The sequence below is a fragment of the Rattus rattus genome, chromosome X (genome assembly GCF_011064425.1).
Source record: "Rattus rattus isolate New Zealand chromosome X, Rrattus_CSIRO_v1, whole genome shotgun sequence".
NCBI classification, from domain to species: Eukaryota; Metazoa; Chordata; class Mammalia; order Rodentia; family Muridae; genus Rattus; species Rattus rattus.
The window spans coordinates 119,119,360-119,138,334 of NC_046172.1; the positions used below are offsets into that span (position 1 = coordinate 119,119,360).

The 18,975-nt window shown below is 40.7% G+C and overlaps 1 protein-coding gene across 2 annotated transcripts in view; it reads left to right on the plus strand.

The window, feature by feature from the left end:
- F9 (coagulation factor IX) overlaps positions 1–4,043 on the plus strand; it is a 28,921-nt gene extending 24,878 nt beyond the window's left edge. For both annotated transcript variants that reach the window (XM_032889882.1, XM_032889883.1), the window contains 2 exons: positions 2,434–2,548; positions 2,885–4,043. In XM_032889882.1, coding sequence (XP_032745773.1) covers positions 2,434–2,548; positions 2,885–3,429 — 660 coding nt within the window. In that variant the 3' untranslated portion in view covers positions 3,430–4,043. The remainder of the gene's footprint in view (positions 1–2,433; positions 2,549–2,884) is intronic.
- Positions 4,044–18,975: the final 14,932 nt, after the last annotated feature.

Below are 18,975 nucleotides of genomic sequence, written 5' to 3' on the forward strand. Positions count from 1 at the left end.
TCCCACTCCCTTACCTATGGTACTTTGTAATACCTACCTCTCCCCACACTTGCCCAGTGACCACTGCCATCCCCCAATCCATGGTACGCAGGAAAACTTCCTCTCATCACTCCAACGCAAATGCCAGTACTGCTCTCCCTTCTTCCGGGGTTGGCACAGGCAGAGGAAAGATTGAGATCAAGTGCATGTACTCTGCAGCAGTTGGTGGAACGTAATCACATAGCATCTCTGAACCAAGAATATTGCTCCTTCTGCACATGCAGAAAAGGAGGGGATTCCAGGTCCCATACATGTTCACATGGAAGTGCATTGGTTTTGGAAACACCTTTCCACCTTGATGGCTGTGGTACTCCACCAAGGAAAGAGTGATGCACCCTCCAATTAGGGATGGTGCAAAGTGTATGGGGAGGTGTGTCTGGAGCCAGCAGTGGGATACCAAGACTATCTTGCTGAGCTGCAGACTACAACCCCTGGGCACATGTGAAGGCTTGCAGTCAGCCAGCAAACATCCCCATGCCAGAAAGAGTGCAGATAGCACCAGAGGAGTTTAAAATGTTGGAACTTGAAAGCTGCCCTAGAAGAAAGCAGAATGTTTTCTCTTTCAGTATCTTCAACACCACTTATATCCTGGCTTTTAGAGCAAGGGGCCTCAGATATTATTTCCCATTGAACCTATAAAGTATGTTTCCACCTGGAGTAGACATTTTTAAAACATAAAGATTACCCAGCCATGAGAATTTGGATTCACTAGCCATGTAACACTTCTCAAACATAATTGTGAAAACAATAAAAATATTCTGAAGTTCCATTTTTTGCTAGTCCTACCCACAAAATATTCTCATCAAGTCTCTATGAACCCCCAAATCTGTTTTTATAAAAACTCAGACCATTCTACCACAGTTGGTTGTCAGGCCATCTGTGAGAGATTCTGAATGTTCAGGAGCATAAGTACTGGAGCCAGGAAGACAGTGTGTGTGTGTGTGTGTGTGTGTGTGTGTGTGTGTGTGTGTGTGTGTGTGTGTGTGTGTGTGTGTGTCCCACCATGTGTCACAGCACACATGTACTTTGGAGAGGCCAACATGCAGGAATCAGTTCTCTCTTTCTTCTCTGTGAGTCCCAGAGAAGGTCATGGGGCTTGGTAGTGAGCACTTTAACCCTCTGTGCCAGCTCAGTAGCATGAGTGGGTATGTCTCTTTAAACCTTAATTTTTCTGTATGTTTGCCATTTTTTGAAATATAAAACAATATCTAAAAAGAACGCGAGAGACTAAGTGTGGGAAAGAAGGCAAAAGACCTGTAACAACTGGGTGAGTCCCTTAGGACTCTACTTACAAAACTTGTGCTTCAGTGTCCAGGACAGAGGAGCTGCTCAGTAAGTTGAATTCAGGCCCAGAGCAACCTTCAAAAGGACCATCTCTGCCCCATACTCAAAGGGACCAACAGCCCCCTTTGTCTCGTTTAGGAGCGGGTTACTTACAACTCAGGCGAACAGCATCAGCTCAGAGGTTAGTGGGCTATTGCAGTTTACTGAATGCTGAGTGTGCCCTCTAGTGTCCACATTTCTCAGCTTTATCTCGGAAAATATGGATCAAGAAGATCTATGTTTATATCAAAACTGAAATTCTCCTGAGATGATTTAGTAAAAATGCTGATAGTCTTCTTTGATTATGATGTAAATATAGACAAAAAATAAATTATCCTCCTATCTATAATGTTCATGTTTAATGCCACACACCAAATACTCTTGTCCACATTGTATAAAAATCAAGTACAGCAAAGCAGCCTTCTTAGAGCAAGGATATCTTACACTTCCAGCCTTAGGAAGCTGGCTATAGTTAGGGGAGATGGATATGTGGGTCCTGCTGTGATAGGCACATAGGTACTAATAAACCCAGCTCCTGTGGAGTCCTTAGGCCTCATTTCATAATATTCTAATTTGCATAGGGCTTGAAACAGTGGGGAAAAAATGGTCATTTTTCTCTTTCAAGTGGCAAGTAGCAAAGAGATGTCCTCATACAGGGCCAGAGACTTCATAGTAATCACTCATCCTTGGTAGTTAGTATTTCCTCCCACATCCACGGTATCTCCCTCAATAACTTATGTCAGCAGACTCTAGAGCTCATGGGAAAGGAATGCAAGGGTCCCGCATCACACACCCAAAAACCCCACTCCTCAGTTTCACCTCGACTGGAGCACCATCTCCACCACGCCGCCTCTCATTCTGTATTCACTTCCAGATCATTACAGAAACAACAATTCAGTTTGTGCTCCAGGAACACTAATTCATCTGCAGTGCTGACACTGTCCAGAAATCCTTTATTTCTGTCCAGCACCTAGAAGTCAACTTTTCCCCACCCCTGTAAATTGCATGTAGAGCCATTTTTCTCTGGATCAAATACTGTATGCTGTGATCTTCTTAACTTGATTTCCACAGGTCATTCTAAATGGTGAAATTGAGGCATTCTGTGGAGGCGCCATCATTAATGAAAAATGGATTGTAACTGCTGCCCACTGTCTTAAACCTGGTGATAAAATTGAGGTTGTTGCTGGTAAGTAAAAAATACATAATCATTGGCAACATTTGATGAATGGTGGACATATCGTATTGTATAAATGTCCAACAGGATTGTTACTGAGAAAAGTGGGCAAATGGGAGAGGGGAAATAATTCCAAATCCTAACTTATTCCACCTTCCAAGCCCCATAATTCTTCTTGTGAACACATAAAGCATAGTAAAATGATTTATTTTGTGTATCAACTTCCCCACCCACTATATTAAATCATTGAGACTTGGTTGCTAATGATCAGCGAAGCCAAACAGACTGGGAACCATGTGAAATGCATTTATGTAACAGACTATAAACTACAAGATTTGTTTTCAACAGGTGAACATAATATTGATGAGAAGGAAGACACAGAACAAAGGAGAAATGTGATTCGAACTATCCCTCATCACCAGTACAATGCAACTATTAATAAGTATAGTCATGACATTGCCTTGCTGGAACTGGATAAACCTTTAATACTAAACAGCTATGTAACACCTATCTGTGTTGCCAATAAGGAATATACAAATATCTTCCTCAAGTTTGGTTCTGGCTATGTGAGTGGCTGGGGGAAAGTCTTCAACAAAGGGAGACAGGCTTCCATTCTTCAGTACCTTAGAGTTCCACTGGTTGACCGAGCCACATGCCTTAGGTCCACAAAATTCAGCATCTATAACAACATGTTCTGTGCAGGTTACCGTGAAGGAGGCAAAGATTCATGTGAAGGAGATAGTGGAGGACCCCACGTTACTGAAGTAGAAGGGACAAGTTTCTTAACTGGCATTATTAGCTGGGGTGAAGAATGTGCAATGAAAGGCAAATATGGAATATATACTAAGGTTTCCAGGTATGTCAACTGGATTAAGGAAAAAACAAAAAGCTAACTTAATGAAAACCAATTTCAATGGCAATTCGCTGGGATTGAAAATGGATGATTCCTTTTAACTAGTGTTTCCACTGTTTGTTAAACTTAAATACATATGCTCTATAAATACTGATTTTTCTCTGTGCAGGGGACAAGCCCATCTAGGATCTATATTGTACTAGATTAAGTAGGTTAGCAAATATAATCACTAAAGAAATACTTTAGTAAGAGATTAACCATTTCTGCAAGCCCAGTCCTTATTAAAATTAGAAACTGTAGCTCCCCATGTTGCCCATAAGACATGATGGTTCTTGATGTAGAGATGTACCCAATTCTCCTTCCTTGGTATCAATTCATATTTTAGATCTTCCTCACCTTTCTCAAATTTATTGGTTTTCTGTCCAGAATCTTTAGCTCATTTAAGGCCAGAAGAAAACAGAAACAACTGATACATTAAAACTCATCAAAAGCATGACTTCCTCTCTTGATTTTCCAGAATCCTGTATCTTTTTCAACTCCCAATCCACAAATCACTGTCCCGTTCATCATTCTCACCCTCTAGTTCTCCATCAGCTTTGAAAGAGGAAGAGGTGTGAGTTCCAGGACAGTCAGGACTACAGAGAAATCTTGTCTTGAAAGAAAAAAGAAAGAGAGGGGCAAGGAGGAAGGACGGAAGGAAGGAAGGAAGGAAGGAAGGAAGGAAGGAAGGAAGGAAGGAAGGAAGAAGGAAGGAAGAGAGAAAGAATGATTAATTTAATATATTGAGATATATATATATACCAATATATATAGACATATATATATATATATATACCCACTAATCTTACTTGTAACAACCACTTATTTCTCTGAAGTAAATACCTTTACCTTGATAGATTTCAGGCTATTAACATAAAGTTACTGGAAAAGGAGTTGGGAAAACATATGCAAAAATACTTTTAAAACTGTTTCAGCCAGTTTTGAACCTCGAACCAGCTGAGCTTTCTAGAAATACTTCAACGGTTTATCTTCGGCCTTCTCCAGTGCCAACCACCCTAAGTCATGTCTCTCACAGCAGGCCCGAGGATGCAAGAGTCATTGTAAATGGCGAACTGAATTGCCCAGTTCTGGTTTTCTGCTCCCCAGTGAACTGTGTTATCATAATTAACATTGCTATGCTGAATTTTCTAGAGGGGTGCTGACCATCTGACCCATTTTTCATCTGTGATTTGATGAACTGGCATTTTAATACTTTTCTGGATCTTTGTATGAACTTGTTTGGAATTGACCCAGTCACCTCACACTTAATGATGTATAAATGGTTTGAACCCCTTGTCACTGTCCCCTGTCCCCATCATACAATATCCTACTTTATTACTGCTGACTCTATTAGCATTCCACTACTTACTGCCTCTTTTGTCTTGCAAAAAGTATCAATAAACATCTGTCCAGATTGCTCCACCTGTTTCTGGTTAGATCATTTGGAGGGGATCCTGAAGAAGACAATTAACAAAGCCCTGAAAAGAATGTGTCTGACGAGCTGTAACTCTGGATTTATACTCTTATGTCCCAAAACGCCATGCAGGGAGCAATGCCCCAAATCTTCACTGCTCTGACTGTGCTTATGGCCTTGGATAACTCACAACCCATTTGAGGAATTAGCATCTCCATTTGTATAATGAGAGATTCTAAGGAGACACTATTGGAAGACCTTTGAGATGTTAAGAATACAGAGGTTTTTATTCTTCATTCCCCCTTTCAACAAATACTCAGAGAGGTCCCCTGTGTAATGCCACCAAAAAATGCTGAGTACATATGTTTTGATTTGGAAAATTTTACAAAAATGTCTGTATATCATCAGAGCCTACTACACTATGAAATAGCAATTGCTCAATAAATGTTAGCTGGAACTAGAAAGATGGCTCAGCAGTTAAAAGCATTGGCTGTAGCACTTGCTTCTTGTCAATGACCCAGGTCCAATTTCCAGCTCCATATCAACAGGCTCACAGCCATTTGTAACTGCAGGAGTTTTGATGCTCCCATCTGACCTCCATTTCTGCGCATGAGGTGGTGCACATACAGTCAAGCAGGGACACACACACACACACACACACACACACACACACACACACACACACGAATAAAAATACTTATTTTTTAGGTTAGGTGAATTGGAGTTCATGTTTGTTTCAGAATAGCAATTGAGCATCCTGAAAAGGGACCATACTTACATTTAAAAATGTTCCTGAAATTGAAGCCTCAGAAACAAACCAGAGCAATAAGTTCTGTTATCTTTGGCAAAAGGAGATGAAGAGAGATGAGCCACTCTAAGTGACAAGTCTGCATTTAAGGAGAATGCTAGTTCATGCATGAAGCCTGTTACTTCAAATCTGAATAACTAAAGCTCTATGACCCCAGTGCTCGGTTGGAAAAAAAAAGTCACTGATCATGTTGTCATGGAGACAACCTCTTACAAAAGCAGCAATGGCGAACTGCCCTCACCCCTCAAACCATTAGCCTTCCCTGCGGCACAGAGAGAAACTTCTAAGCTTCTCAGCCTCTGAGCCATAATTACCCTTTCTCCTATGAGTTCAAAAATGACTGAATCCATTCTGAGCCATCTGTGACATGTTGCCACTAGCAAACATGGAGGCCTTTAAGCACACCTATGAGCCAGTAGTATCAGAGCCAAGGCCTCACTGGATTTTGCCTACTGCGCTTGCAGTCACTGAATGCATTAGCCATTAGTACATTCTAAATTGTTGTAGCTACTTAACCTAAACGGGCTGAAATATGCTGGTATAATACTGGAAGTGACAGATTAAAATAGAATTCTTGCTGAGTGAAGGAAAGTGTAATAATACCTTGATGTTGAAATCTGAGTGCTTTTAGTTCTTTGGAATAGTAGTCGCTTTATGGTGTCAGAGAGTGGTCTGATTTTCTCTGCCAAGGGGAAAAGAAAGGGTACTCTCCTGAACACAACCATTTACAAATAGCCTCCTTATAAACTCTTCATAATTTTAGCCTAAGATTATCAAAGATGCAAGGCCCATTAAACACCATCCAGTCCACTGCCCTTTTACAAATTAGGATGCAGAGGTCAAGAGAAGCCTGGCCCAGGTAACACAATGGCAGAACTCAGAAGGAAGTTGAGATCTCCAACCCTACACTGTGAGCACAGCACTTTCAACTAGAGTGTGCCCTTGCCACTGTCCATCTTTTTACAGCAGCCAGGGCTGTCTGCATTGACGGAAATCTATTCAAATGTCTGGGAGTGAAAGCTGCCGCATTCTGATGAATAGTCCTTTGAGTGGAAAACACATGATAAAATCAAGAGCTGCAGGTAGCCTGGAAGGCAGAGTGGCAGCCAAATAAACTGGAGCAGGAGTGTGTGGCTCCTAGCAGGCACTCAGTAAACACATGGATAATAAACCCTCAGTACTAGTGTCTGGCCTTTATCCCAACTGTGAGCACCAGGCCTTCCAGATGTGACATTTGACTTGTAAAGGATGCTGCTCGGTGTCATCTGGCACTCAACCACTCCAGCAGCATCATATTTTCTTCTTTGCAACCGTGCTGGGGAAGACCTGTGCACCACCAGCAGAATGCAGGCTACTGCAGTAGCTGTTGTAGGGCTTAAGGAGGTCTTCAAAGGCCCACGGGAACTAGGAGTCTAACCATGTGGCACAAGTCTGCACGCCAGGAAAACATTACGGCTGCTGACAGGCCTGTCTGGGGAAAGCAATCAGAAATGAGAGTGCGCTCTTTTTCAATGTGAGGTTTATGCCATGTACAAATCTCAGTTATAGCCACAAACATCTAAAGTGCTCTGTAAACCTTAGAGGCTGTTGAAGGATTTGTAGCAGGGGAAAAAAGACTGTGGGAACCCTGGGAACACATTCTTTCCAACCATTCCACATCCATAGATCTGTCTCCTCCTTTCCTCCCACAGTTTCAAGCAGACTTTTTTCATCCTGTCCTTTGGAGGTTTTAGTTAATCATGACTTCTAATAAAGGTAAAGGGGGCAGACTCATTCGTTCTAAAATCTACAAAGAAACAACAGTAACTGAAATGGGGTCAAGATACTTTCTCTACACCTCACAGACTAAGGTAGAGCTCTTTAAATCTGGCCCAATTGGCTCACTGTAGTTCAAAGCAACCCTTTTGGTGAGAGGTGGGTGACAGAATAGGACATTCCTGCTTCTAAACAATTGTATTCAAAAAGTTGCTTCACTGGCAGCAAGATGGCTCACTGAATAAAGGCAACTGCTGCCCAGCCTGACCACCAGAATTCCATCCCCAGAACCAACATGGCGGAAGGAGAGGGCCAACTCCCACAATTCAACCTCTACACACACACCATGGCATGAACACAAATCTTCCCAAATAAACATAATTTTGAAAAATTAAAGGAGCTTCAGTGCAATGTGAAACTTAAATTTCCCAATCTATAAAGTCATGTGAATTTATAGTCAATCTTAAACTTTTAGAGTGATGGCAGATCTGTCCCTTTGATATAATTTGCTTGCTGAACTCATTAGGATTAAAAAAAAAAAAAGACCCACACTTAGCACACATTTTAATAAACATCCCTCTGTATATAAAAGTATTTTCTTCTTGAACTCTATTAAAAAATTAAACACACATTTTTATGAGGCTGTACTGGCTGGTTCTGTGTGTCTACTTGACACAAGCTGTAGCTATCACAGAGAAAGGAGCCTCCCTTGAGGAAATGCCTCCGTGAGATCCAGCTGTAAGGCATTTTCTAAACTAGTGGTTAAGGGAGCCCAGCCCATGGTGGGTGGTTCTGTCCCTGGGCTGGTGGCCTTGGGTTCTAAAGAAAGCAAGCTGAAAGCCAGGGGGAAGCAAGGTAAGAAACATCCTCCATGGCCTCTGCATCAGCTCCTGCTTCCTGACCTGCTTTAGTTTCCAGTCCTGACTATTTGTGATGAAACAGCAATGGAAGGTAAGCTGAATAAACCCTTTTCCTCCCAACTTGCTTCTTGGTCATGATGTTTGTGCAGGAAGGAACCTGACTAAGACAGAGGCTTGATTTTACTATGAAAATTCCTCCCTGAAAGGAGAGAAATAATGGCAGTTAAACCTCCTAACGTCCTGACAAGAAGTAAGTTTTGAAACAAAAGTTCACCCAGAGGAACCAGTGAGGTTATTTGGTTTGCTTACAGAGAGCAATGAGTGAGGAGCTATGGGCAAGAGATTAGGTGATCTTAATACAGTCACTTTGGAACATGTGCACTCATCAGAGATAATGGCTTCCCCAGAGATGTGTAGATGAATCCCCTCCTCTCAGCCATCCCCAAGTATGTGTGTGTGAGTGTGTGTGTGTGTGTGTGTGTGTATTCCCCAAGACCCTGAGGCCACCACAGTTCATGCAGAATTGCCCACAGCTTGTTGGAAAGACTAACTGGATACTCAGTTGAAGGTCCCATGATCCTCCCCACTCCTTTCTTCTATGAAGGGAAATAGTCAATGTGCCCAGCAGTGCTGCTCCCTGGTGAGCAGGCCCAACAGAGCAAGGTGTTGTACATAAGAACTCACAAAGAGTGTATGAGCACACACAAGACCTATACAAGCTCCAGTCAGACAAAAACTGTGGCATGGAGAGGGGGAGGAGGGCACAAAACCCACCCCTGGCAAAGGACCTACTGGCAACTGATACTTTCTAGGAGACAGAAAGTAGGTTTCTCTGGGGATAAGACCACCTGATAGCTTGGACCCCCTTTCTCAAAGGGCAGACTCAAAACCCAACACATTTTCTGCAGCACCAACACCAGAAAGAAACACAGGAGGTTGGATGAGAGAGAGGTAGGGATGGATTTTGGGAGGAGTTAGGCAAGGTGGACAAATATGATCAAAATACATTGGATGAAACTCTCGAAAAATTAATTAAAAATTGTTTTAAAATACTTGGGAAGCTACTAAGATTGAGGTTTCCTCATTGGTGCCTAAAGCCTAATGTGAACAGGAAGAAAACTAGAGATGGTGCAATCAGAGCCACCACTTCTGTACATTTAAAGTTATTTATAGACCATTTGTTCAGTTATCATGGCTCATTGCTCATAGTGCTGTATAGCTCTCAAAGAAATGATGCTGGGTCTAAGCAAGACCCCATTCTGCAGATGTTCATCACTCAAATAAATGGTGTTAAATTTATTTTTGTCTAAAATGTTCCGTTTTTTAAAGTTATTGTATTTGTTTTATTCTCTCTCTCTCTCTCTGTGTGTGTGTGTGTGTGTGTGTGTGTGTGTGTGTGTGTGTGTGACTACATTATGTCTGCATGTATGTCTGGTACCTGTGGAGGTCAGAAGAGGGCACCAGATCCCCTATACTAGAGCAATATCTGTTCCTCAATTTTTACATTTTTATGAATCAAATAATCAAGAGTTCAAGATTTAACAATTTATTAAAGGTTCAAAGATTTATTTATTTTTATTTTATATATATAGGTGTTTTAACCTATGTTCATGTACCATGTGCATGCAGTGCATGACTGGTTTCTTTGGAGGCTAGAAGAAAGCATCAGATATTCTAGAATGAGCTACATATGGCATGTGAGGTGAGGGTGGTGAACATAGCCACTGGGCCATCCTTCCCAGCCCCAGAGGTTCTAATTTTAAGCTTAGTCATCTAGGTCTGAAAACAGAGCATAAAGAAGACAACGCAGACATGAAAACAGAAAGGAGGCCTGTCGGCTCAAATGAAATCCTTGTGTCGAAGAATAACAGCTTGTCTGAAAATGTTAATTCATTATTCGGTCTTTTGAGTACATATTCTAGGAAAGACAAAGTTGGGAAGAAAACTAAGCTCTGAAGCCCTGGATCCAAAAGCCTAAGCTGGACTAGTGAAGAGCCACCCACTGAGGGGAGGAAGCACTGCTGAGAGAGGGCTGTGGAACTTGAATGTCCAGAAAGTAAGCCATGGCAACAGCAAACAAGAGGCAAGGGCTCTAACTAGTCCTCTCTGCTAATTGTTTCACATTACCTATGCGCCCAGTGATAACACCTTAGGTCCATCAAGAGATGGATGAAGAAAGTCAGCTACTGTATCTGTCTCCCTATCTACAGCACAGTGGAGTTGGTGTTGGTGTTGTTCTTTATTTTTTTTAGACTTATTTTATTTTATGTAGGTAATTGTTTTGCCTCATCTATATAGATATATTGTCTCCTTTAGATCTGCTTATTTATTTCATGTATACGAGTGTTTTGCCTTCCCGTATGTGTACTGTTTATTTGCCTAGTGTGTGGAGACAAGAAGAGGACTCAGATCCCCTACAAGTGGAGTAATGCCCAATCATAAGCTGCCATGTAGGTGCTGGAGACCAAGCTCAGGTCCTCTGAAAGAGCAGCCAGTGTATAGTCGGATCATGGCTTCCTCTCCCCCATCTCCTCCAAAACCCTCTCCACCTCTCCACCCACCCAACTCCATGCCCTCCCCCTCTCTCTGTGTAATACAGTCAAATGAAAATTTAAAAACAAACCATAAGAAAATGAATGAAACACACACACACACACACACATACACACACAAAACAAAACAAAAACACAAAAAATACAAGAGCAGAAGCCATAATGTACAAATAAACACAAAAGAGTAGAGTTGAAAACAAAGCCATTTAGCTCATTGTGTGCCCATCTACCGCCTGGCATGACTGCCCTTACATCTCATTTGTATACTCAAAGGAACTCTCCTTTGTGAGTGGCTAGCAATTGGTGCTAGTTTCTGGGTCGTGGATGGGAGCCAGTGTCCATTTTCCCCTCTCAACACTGGGGCTGTCCCTGCAGCCTGTGTTCATAACCCTCTCTCCAGTTCCTGGCTTATTTATTGTCTTTTGTGTTTAACATAAATATATCGTTCCTACTTTAGATACTTGGGAATTTTACACAGGAGTGTGGTTGATAATCTTTGCTTTTCCTTCCATTTCATGCCTAACATTAGTTTATTTTATCTAGCAAAAAGTGCACTTGGTTTCATAGGCTACTGCATTCTTGTTTAGACTCTCACTTTTTTCACATTTTTATTGGTTACTTTATTTATTTATATTCAAATGTTACCCCTTCCAAGTCTTCCCAGTTTCCCTCCACAAGCCCCCTATTTCTCCCTCCCTTCCCTGCCTCTGAGGTGGCTCCCCCCACCCCCCACTCACTGATCCTGCCTCACTGGCCTAGCATTCCCCTATCCTGGGTCATAAAGCCTTCACAGGTCCAAGGGGCTCCACTCCCAGTGATGCCAGATGAGGCAATCCTCTGCTACATATCCTGCTGGAGTCATGGGTACCCCATGTGTATGTGTACTCTTTGGTTGGTGGTTTTAGTCCCTGAGAGCTTTTGGGGTGGGGGGTCCAGTTTGGTTGATATATTTGTTCTTCCTATGAGGTTTGCAAACCCTAGCTCCTACAGTCCTTGCCTTAACTTCCCCATTAGGGTTCCCACGTCAGTCCAATGTTTGACTGTGTACATCAACATCTGTAGTGGTTAGGTTCTGGCAGAGCCTCTCAGAGGACAGTTATACCAGACTCCTGTCAGCAAGCACTTCTTGGCATCAGCAATAGTGTCTGGGTTTGGTGTCTGCAGATGGGATGGAACCTTAGGTGGGGCAGTCTCTGGATGACCTTTCCTTCAGTCTCTGCTCTTTGTCCTTGCATTTCTTTTTCACAGGAGGATTTTGAATTATTATTTTTGGGTGGGTGGGTGGGAAAGCCCCACCTGTCAACCCAGGGCCATGCCCATCCACTGGATATATGGTCTCTATAGGTTCTATCTCCCCCTTTGTTGATATTTTGGTAATGTCCTCCCTGTTGGGTCCTGGGACCTCTTGGGTCCCTGGCATCTGGGACTTTCTAGTGGCTACCCACTTCCTCTCCTCCATTGCTACACTTACCTTCAAATTCTTGACCCTCTGCCTTCTCCCACATCTTCCTATACCTAAACTGCCCCCATTTACCCTCCCCCCTCCTCTCTCCCTCCCGTTCTCCCTCTCCTCTACTTCCTGAGATTATTTTCTTCCACGTCTGAGTAGGACTATAGAATCTACATTTGGTGTGATCTTTCTTCTTGGGTTTCCTGTGGTCTGTGGATTGTATCATGGGTATTCCAAGCTTTTTGCCTAATATCCACTTATCAGTGAGTACATACCATGTGTGTTCTTTTGTGACTGGGTTACCTCACTCAGGATGTTATTTTCAAGCTCCATCCATTTGCCTGAGAATTTCATGAAAAAAAAAAGATTTATTTTATGCTAACTTTCCTCCATGCAAATATATTTGTTTATAGTATAAAACTGTGAGACAAAGATCTTGTCCAATTTTCAGTGAGTAGGTAAGATATCAACAACAAAAAATAGATAAATAAATGAATAAATAAATAAAACCCACAGGGACATATGGGAGGTAAGCTACATGCAATTTCATTCATCATGGGAGGAGATGTTTTATTGCACCTCGCTAGTACTAGAAGAGAGCAGAGGATTTCTCATAGGAAAGTATTAGTGACATAAAACTGTACAGAGAGGAATGCGAACTCTGGTACTAGTGTCTGCCTCTTTCCCTTTACCATTCTGCTTAAAAATTCTTTAATTTTCTGTTCATTATCCTGAATCACATCCTTTTACTCGAAGTTATGCATTCAAATAGCATTTGCATAGTTTATATTTCATAATGTTATACAAATGCAATCATATTGTTTCTACTTTACATTTTTCATGCAAGATGTTATTAATCAGTGATACCACGTGTGGCCCTAGGTTGTCTGTTTTCATTTCTGTAGAGATTTTATTGTATCATATTCCATAATATAGTTATCTGATTACCAGCTTGTTTTTTGTTATTTCCAATGGTTTTTAAATCTACCAAGCAATGTTAATAAAGCTATGCTGGTAACCGTGTGGGTACATGTCCACAAGAGAACTCACTAAGCCTTAGTGCACACCCTTTAGTGCCACTTGAGACGAGCAAACAACTCACTAAAGACTCATACCAACTCATGCTCCCAATGGCAGGATGACACAGAGCTGTCTTCATGCCCTTCACAACACTTGGTATTTTAAAGAATACACACATATTTTTGGCTACTGATAGATAAAACATCTATTTTGTATCAGATCCAGGTGTTTTGAAACCACTGTAGCTGTATATATACAGGTCTATTCATATCTTTTCGATATTCAAGAAAGACATTATTAGATATCATTGGGACTTTTCTGTTTTGTTTCTAAGTCACGTCTATTATGTCTGTAAAAGCACAGCCTAGTAAGTTTCTTTCCTACTTATAATTTGATACCTCGTAACTTGCCATCTGAAAGATGGCATTCAGACTGTGCTACAAGCTACTAACCCGGGAACCCAGACTCCTGTGTTCTTCCAGGCTCTGAATTGTTCTCTTCCTACTGTGCTCTGAGGCTTCCAGCTGCTCTGGGTTTCAGGCATCTTCCTGTTAGCTTAAGGAGCTTATCTTTGCAAAGTCCATCATGGCTGCTCGGTGTACATCATGAGTCCTATTCAGTAGAAATAAGGTAAAAATATTGCCTCAGCATTTAATGTGTTTATTTATACATGTGAGAAATCAAGGGCTCAAACAGCAGCAGGTAGGGAAATGGGAGCTTTGAGTAATCTATGTGACTTAACAAACAAAATGAATTTTGAATTAGAAAGGAACAAATTGTTTTCTTTTTATTTTCCCACACTGGAGCTAGAGATTAAACCTTGGTTCTTGTACTGCTGACCTACACTCTGACACCTAAAATGTGTTAACATTTTTAAAAGAAAAGTAAAACATCTGGTTGTCTGCTAGTTCTATCGATTTACTTTTAGACACTATAAATAAGTTAAATTTTGGCTTTAATACTGTTTGTTTTCTACATATTTTATCCCATAAGACCCCTTCCAAGGTGACTGTCCCAAAACATTCTCGAGAAAGAAGTCACTGGCATATAATAAAAATGACTTGTTTGCTGTGTGGTTGCTCACTTGACTGTAGAGTTCGCTGCCCTGAAGGAAGAAGGCTTCTGTATTTTTGTACTTACTAGTAATAGGCACTTTCCCCAGAGATTCATGACATACAGGATTGATTTCTTCCTAAACCCTGACAAAAACCACAGACCTAATTTCTCTTCAAGTGGAGTATTTCTTCTCACTCACCTTTTTCAAAATTAACTCTGAATGTCTTTGCTTCTAGTAGAATATTACCACCCAGTTAGTTCCCTCTCTAACATTTATGTATTCTATATTGTAAGAAGAATGCATTGTTTTGGAAATCTCAACAATAACATTTACTCCTCAGCCAACCCAAAATAACTTGAATACACATTTTATTTCTTAGGAAATAATATCTGGAGATGAATTAAATACGAATTTACTAATTCACTGATGGTACTTCCTCAGGAGCTCAAAATAAAGGCAACAAAAAGGTATTTACATTGTGATGGATCACAAACAAAATGTTTCAAAATGGAAATTTTAATCAAGCCAATGTTATCAGCCGTTGTTCCACCCTGTACCTTAAGATGCAAATTCTACCTGTTAGGTGAAATACAAAGAGATTGTCAAGTCAGCCATTCCCAACTGGCCCAAAAGCAAGTGATAAATCTAACACATGTAAGTAGCTAGGTGCTTTCCAGACTTATTATGGAAATGGACTTTTTCTTTGACTACCCAAGGCCAGAAACTGCTTTAATTGCAAATCAGTCAGATTTGAACAAAGACTTTTCCAACACTTAACCAACATTTTTTACATTTGGTTCTAATCAGACCCACCCCACCCTCTCTGTTTCACACATACAATCATGAAGCAAAACTGAAGCTAAACATGTAAGTGAAAATACTTCCGAACCTCTTAGGGGATTTTACTGTTGTGATTGACCACCATAACAAAAATCAACTTGGGGAAGAAACTTTCTTGGATCTTTAACACTTCCAGGTCACATTCCACCACTGAAGGAAGTCAGGGACGGAACCTGGAGGTAGGAGCTCATACAGAGGCCATGGAAGCACATTGCTTACTGGCTTGTTCTCCATTTCTTGCTCAGACTGCTTAATTATAGAACCCAGGACCACCAACCCAGGGATGGCATCACTCACAATGAGCTTGGCCACAGCCATCAATCCTTAATTAAAAAAATGCTCCCGGGGCTGGAGAGATGGCTCAGCGGTTAAGAGCACTGACTGCTCTTCCAGAGAGGTCCTGAGTTCAATTCCCAGCAACCACATGGTAGCTCACAACCATCTGTAAAGGGGTCTGATGCCCCCTTCCGGCACGTCTGAAAAAAGCAAAAGTGTACCCATCTAAAATAAATAAATAAAATCTTGAAAAAAAAAAAGAAAAAAAAAAAAGAAAATGCTCCCACAGACTTCTTTTTTTTTTTGCAGATATGATAGTATTCTTTATTTTCTTATACTATTTAATTTTATTAAAGAAATAATTTGAAGTTGTCATTTACATCATTTATTTCACACAGGAGGAAATGAGTTATGTAACAAGCAGTTTTCTGCTTCTCAAGCTACAAAGCCCCTTCCCTACTCTTCCCTGCCTTTCCTTATTCTTTTTTTTTTTGTGAATGAGATGTTTTAAAATGTTATTTATTGTGTTTTCTTTTTTTATTACTTTTTTTTTATTAACTTAAGTATTTCTTATTTACATTTTGAGTGTTATTCCCTTTCCCGGTTTCTGGGCCAACATCCCACTAACCCCTCCCCCTTCCCTTCTTTATGGGTGTTCCCCTCCCCATCCTCCCCCCCTTCCCCCCCTCCCCCCAACAATCACGTTCACAGGGGGTTCAGTCTTAGCAGGACCAAGGGCTTCCCCTTCCACCGGTGCTCTTACTAGGATATTCATTGCTACCTATGAGGTTGGAGCTCAGGGTGAGTTCATGTATATTCTTTGGGTAGTGGCTTAGTCCCTGGAAGCTCTGGTTGCTTGGCATTGTTGTACATATGGGGTCTCGAGCCCCTTCAAGCTCTTCCAGTTCTTTCTCTGATTCCTTCAATGGGGGTCCTATTCTCAGTTCAGTGGTTTGCTGCTGGCATTCACCTCTGTATTTGCTGTATTCTGGCTGTGTGTCTCAGGAGAGATCTACATCCAGCTCCTATCAGCCTGCACTTCTTTGCTTCATCCATCTTGTCTAATTGGGTGGCTGTATATGTATGGGCCACATGTCCCACAGACTTCTTATGGAGGCATTTTCTCAGTTGGACATTCCTTTTCCCAAATGACTGTAGCTTCTGTCAAGATGACATAAAATAGACAGTTCCACTTAGAGAGAGAAAGGGGATTTTTAACTAAAAATGATATCATCCTAACCTGAAAAATATATGCTAATGATTAAATTTAGATATATTAATGTAGAATTAATGCAACTGCATTTGCATTGTAAGTACATTTACAATGCAATTAAAATTTGAAGACTTCAAGGGAAATTGCTGCTTTGTTTTATACTAATATACATTCATGGCCTAATAAAATTAATATATTGCTGTTACATTTATAAACAAACTCAAATACAGCATTTTGTGAACATTGATTGTAACATTCAAGGTCATAAGTACATTTGAATTTGCACAACTTGGTATTGTCTTAAATTATTAAAGTCTGTAATACCACTCTATAACATTCTGTGCATACAGACATATTATTTAAATATTTTAAACATTTATTTTTATTTTATGTGTTTGAGTGTTTCACCTAAATGTATGTAAATGTACCATGTGGGTGCCTGCTGCCCATGGCGGCTAAAAGCGCTCTGATCTTGTGGGACTGGAGCTACAGATGGCTGTGAAACCCCTGTGGGTGCAGGGAACTAACCTTGGTCCTGTGTAAGAGCAGCAAGTGCTTTGGGGCAAGACAGTTCCCATTAGGGAGAAGATTCTGATGTACAAACGATTTCATACTAACCTGAAATATAAGGAATTATGGTTAGATATTCTAATGTAAAATTAATGCACTACATTTCAAGTTTGTAAATACATTTACAACGTAATTAAATTTTGAAAACTTCAAAACAGCTGAGTTCTCCCCTTAGTAATGGATATTTCATTAAGATGTAAAGTAAAAAAAAAAATTCTGGGCAATGCAGAACTTATCACCTTCTCTATACATGCAGCACTGAGGTAAATAAAATAAACACTTAGATAGTTGATGACATTGTAAATCTTACTTCAACTCTCAAGAGCAATGCGAAACCTGATGTGGTGAAAAAGAACACTGCTATTCTTAGAAAAATGACAAAAGACAAAGAAAAGTAATTAGAAAGTAATGTGCTCCCCCCACCCCACAAAACAACAAAAAAAAAAAACCCACCTTCTATGTGAATACAGAGAGTTAGCTCGACACACTTCCAGATAAGCACAGGCTCAGAGCAGGTTGAGGTAGTTGTTTTGCCGTCTAGTAGTCAAAGTGGTTTAATAAGTCCCGAGTCCACTGGGGCTACCATAATGGAGTCCTTTCCAATTAAAGCTAATCAAATATTTAATTGTATATGTCCTTCATTAGTCAGCTAAAAATAAAGTAATTAATTTTCTCCTGAATTAAGTAACAGGACATCTATATTTAAAATGATGACTGTAAGACTCATAAAAATACACTAAATCTTCTTAATGTTGAATGCAAATGTCAACAGTAAATAGAAACCAGATAAACTTTGAGATTTTCCTTTTGAATTATGATACTATATGCATTTTCTAGCAAATTCATTAGATTGCTATTTGCACTGGTTGTTCTAATTTGCTTCTAAAAGTCAGATTTTTTTAAAATATTTGTTTGGAAAATTTCATTCACAAATACTTCATTTACATTTCTAAAACCTCAGTCTCTTCCCCTCAGCCCCTCCCATATCCAGCCACACACTTCCAATCAGATTCATGATCTCTTTTTAATTATGGTTTTACACACACACACACACACACACACACACACACACACATATATATATATCCTGTTGGATCCATTTAATGGTTCATGTCTATATGTGTTTAAGGCTAAAAATCCTGACAAATTTTTTAAGAGACTCATTTTTTTATTTTTTTTCCTTTTTTTATTGGATATTTTAATTTACATTCCATGTTATCTAGTTTCCCATCCATAAACCCACTATCCCCTCTGCCTCCCCTTCTTCTATGAGGTTGCTCCCCTACCCATCCACCCACCCCTTCCCGAACCTCCCCACCCTGACATTCCCCTACACTGGGGGGTGGGGCAGCCATGGCAGGACCAAAGGCTTCTCCTCCCATTGGTGTCCAACAAGGCCACCCTCTGATACATATGCAGCTGGAGCCATGGGTCTGTCCATGTATACTCCTGGTCCATGGGAGCTCATTGGTTGGTATTGTTGTTCTTGGCAAAGCCCCTTCAGGCTAGTCCAATGGGGACCCTGTTCTCAGTTCATCGATTGGCTGTGTGCATTATTGTACTTTGTTCTTGGCAGAGCCTCCTAGGAGGCTATATCAGGCCCTGTCAGCTTATAGCCAATATTACCTGGGTTTGGTGGTTGTATCAGCTGGATCCCCCTAAGTTCTCAATAGTCATTCCTTCAGTCTGTCCAAACTTTGACTCCATATCTCCTCCTATGAATATTTTTGTT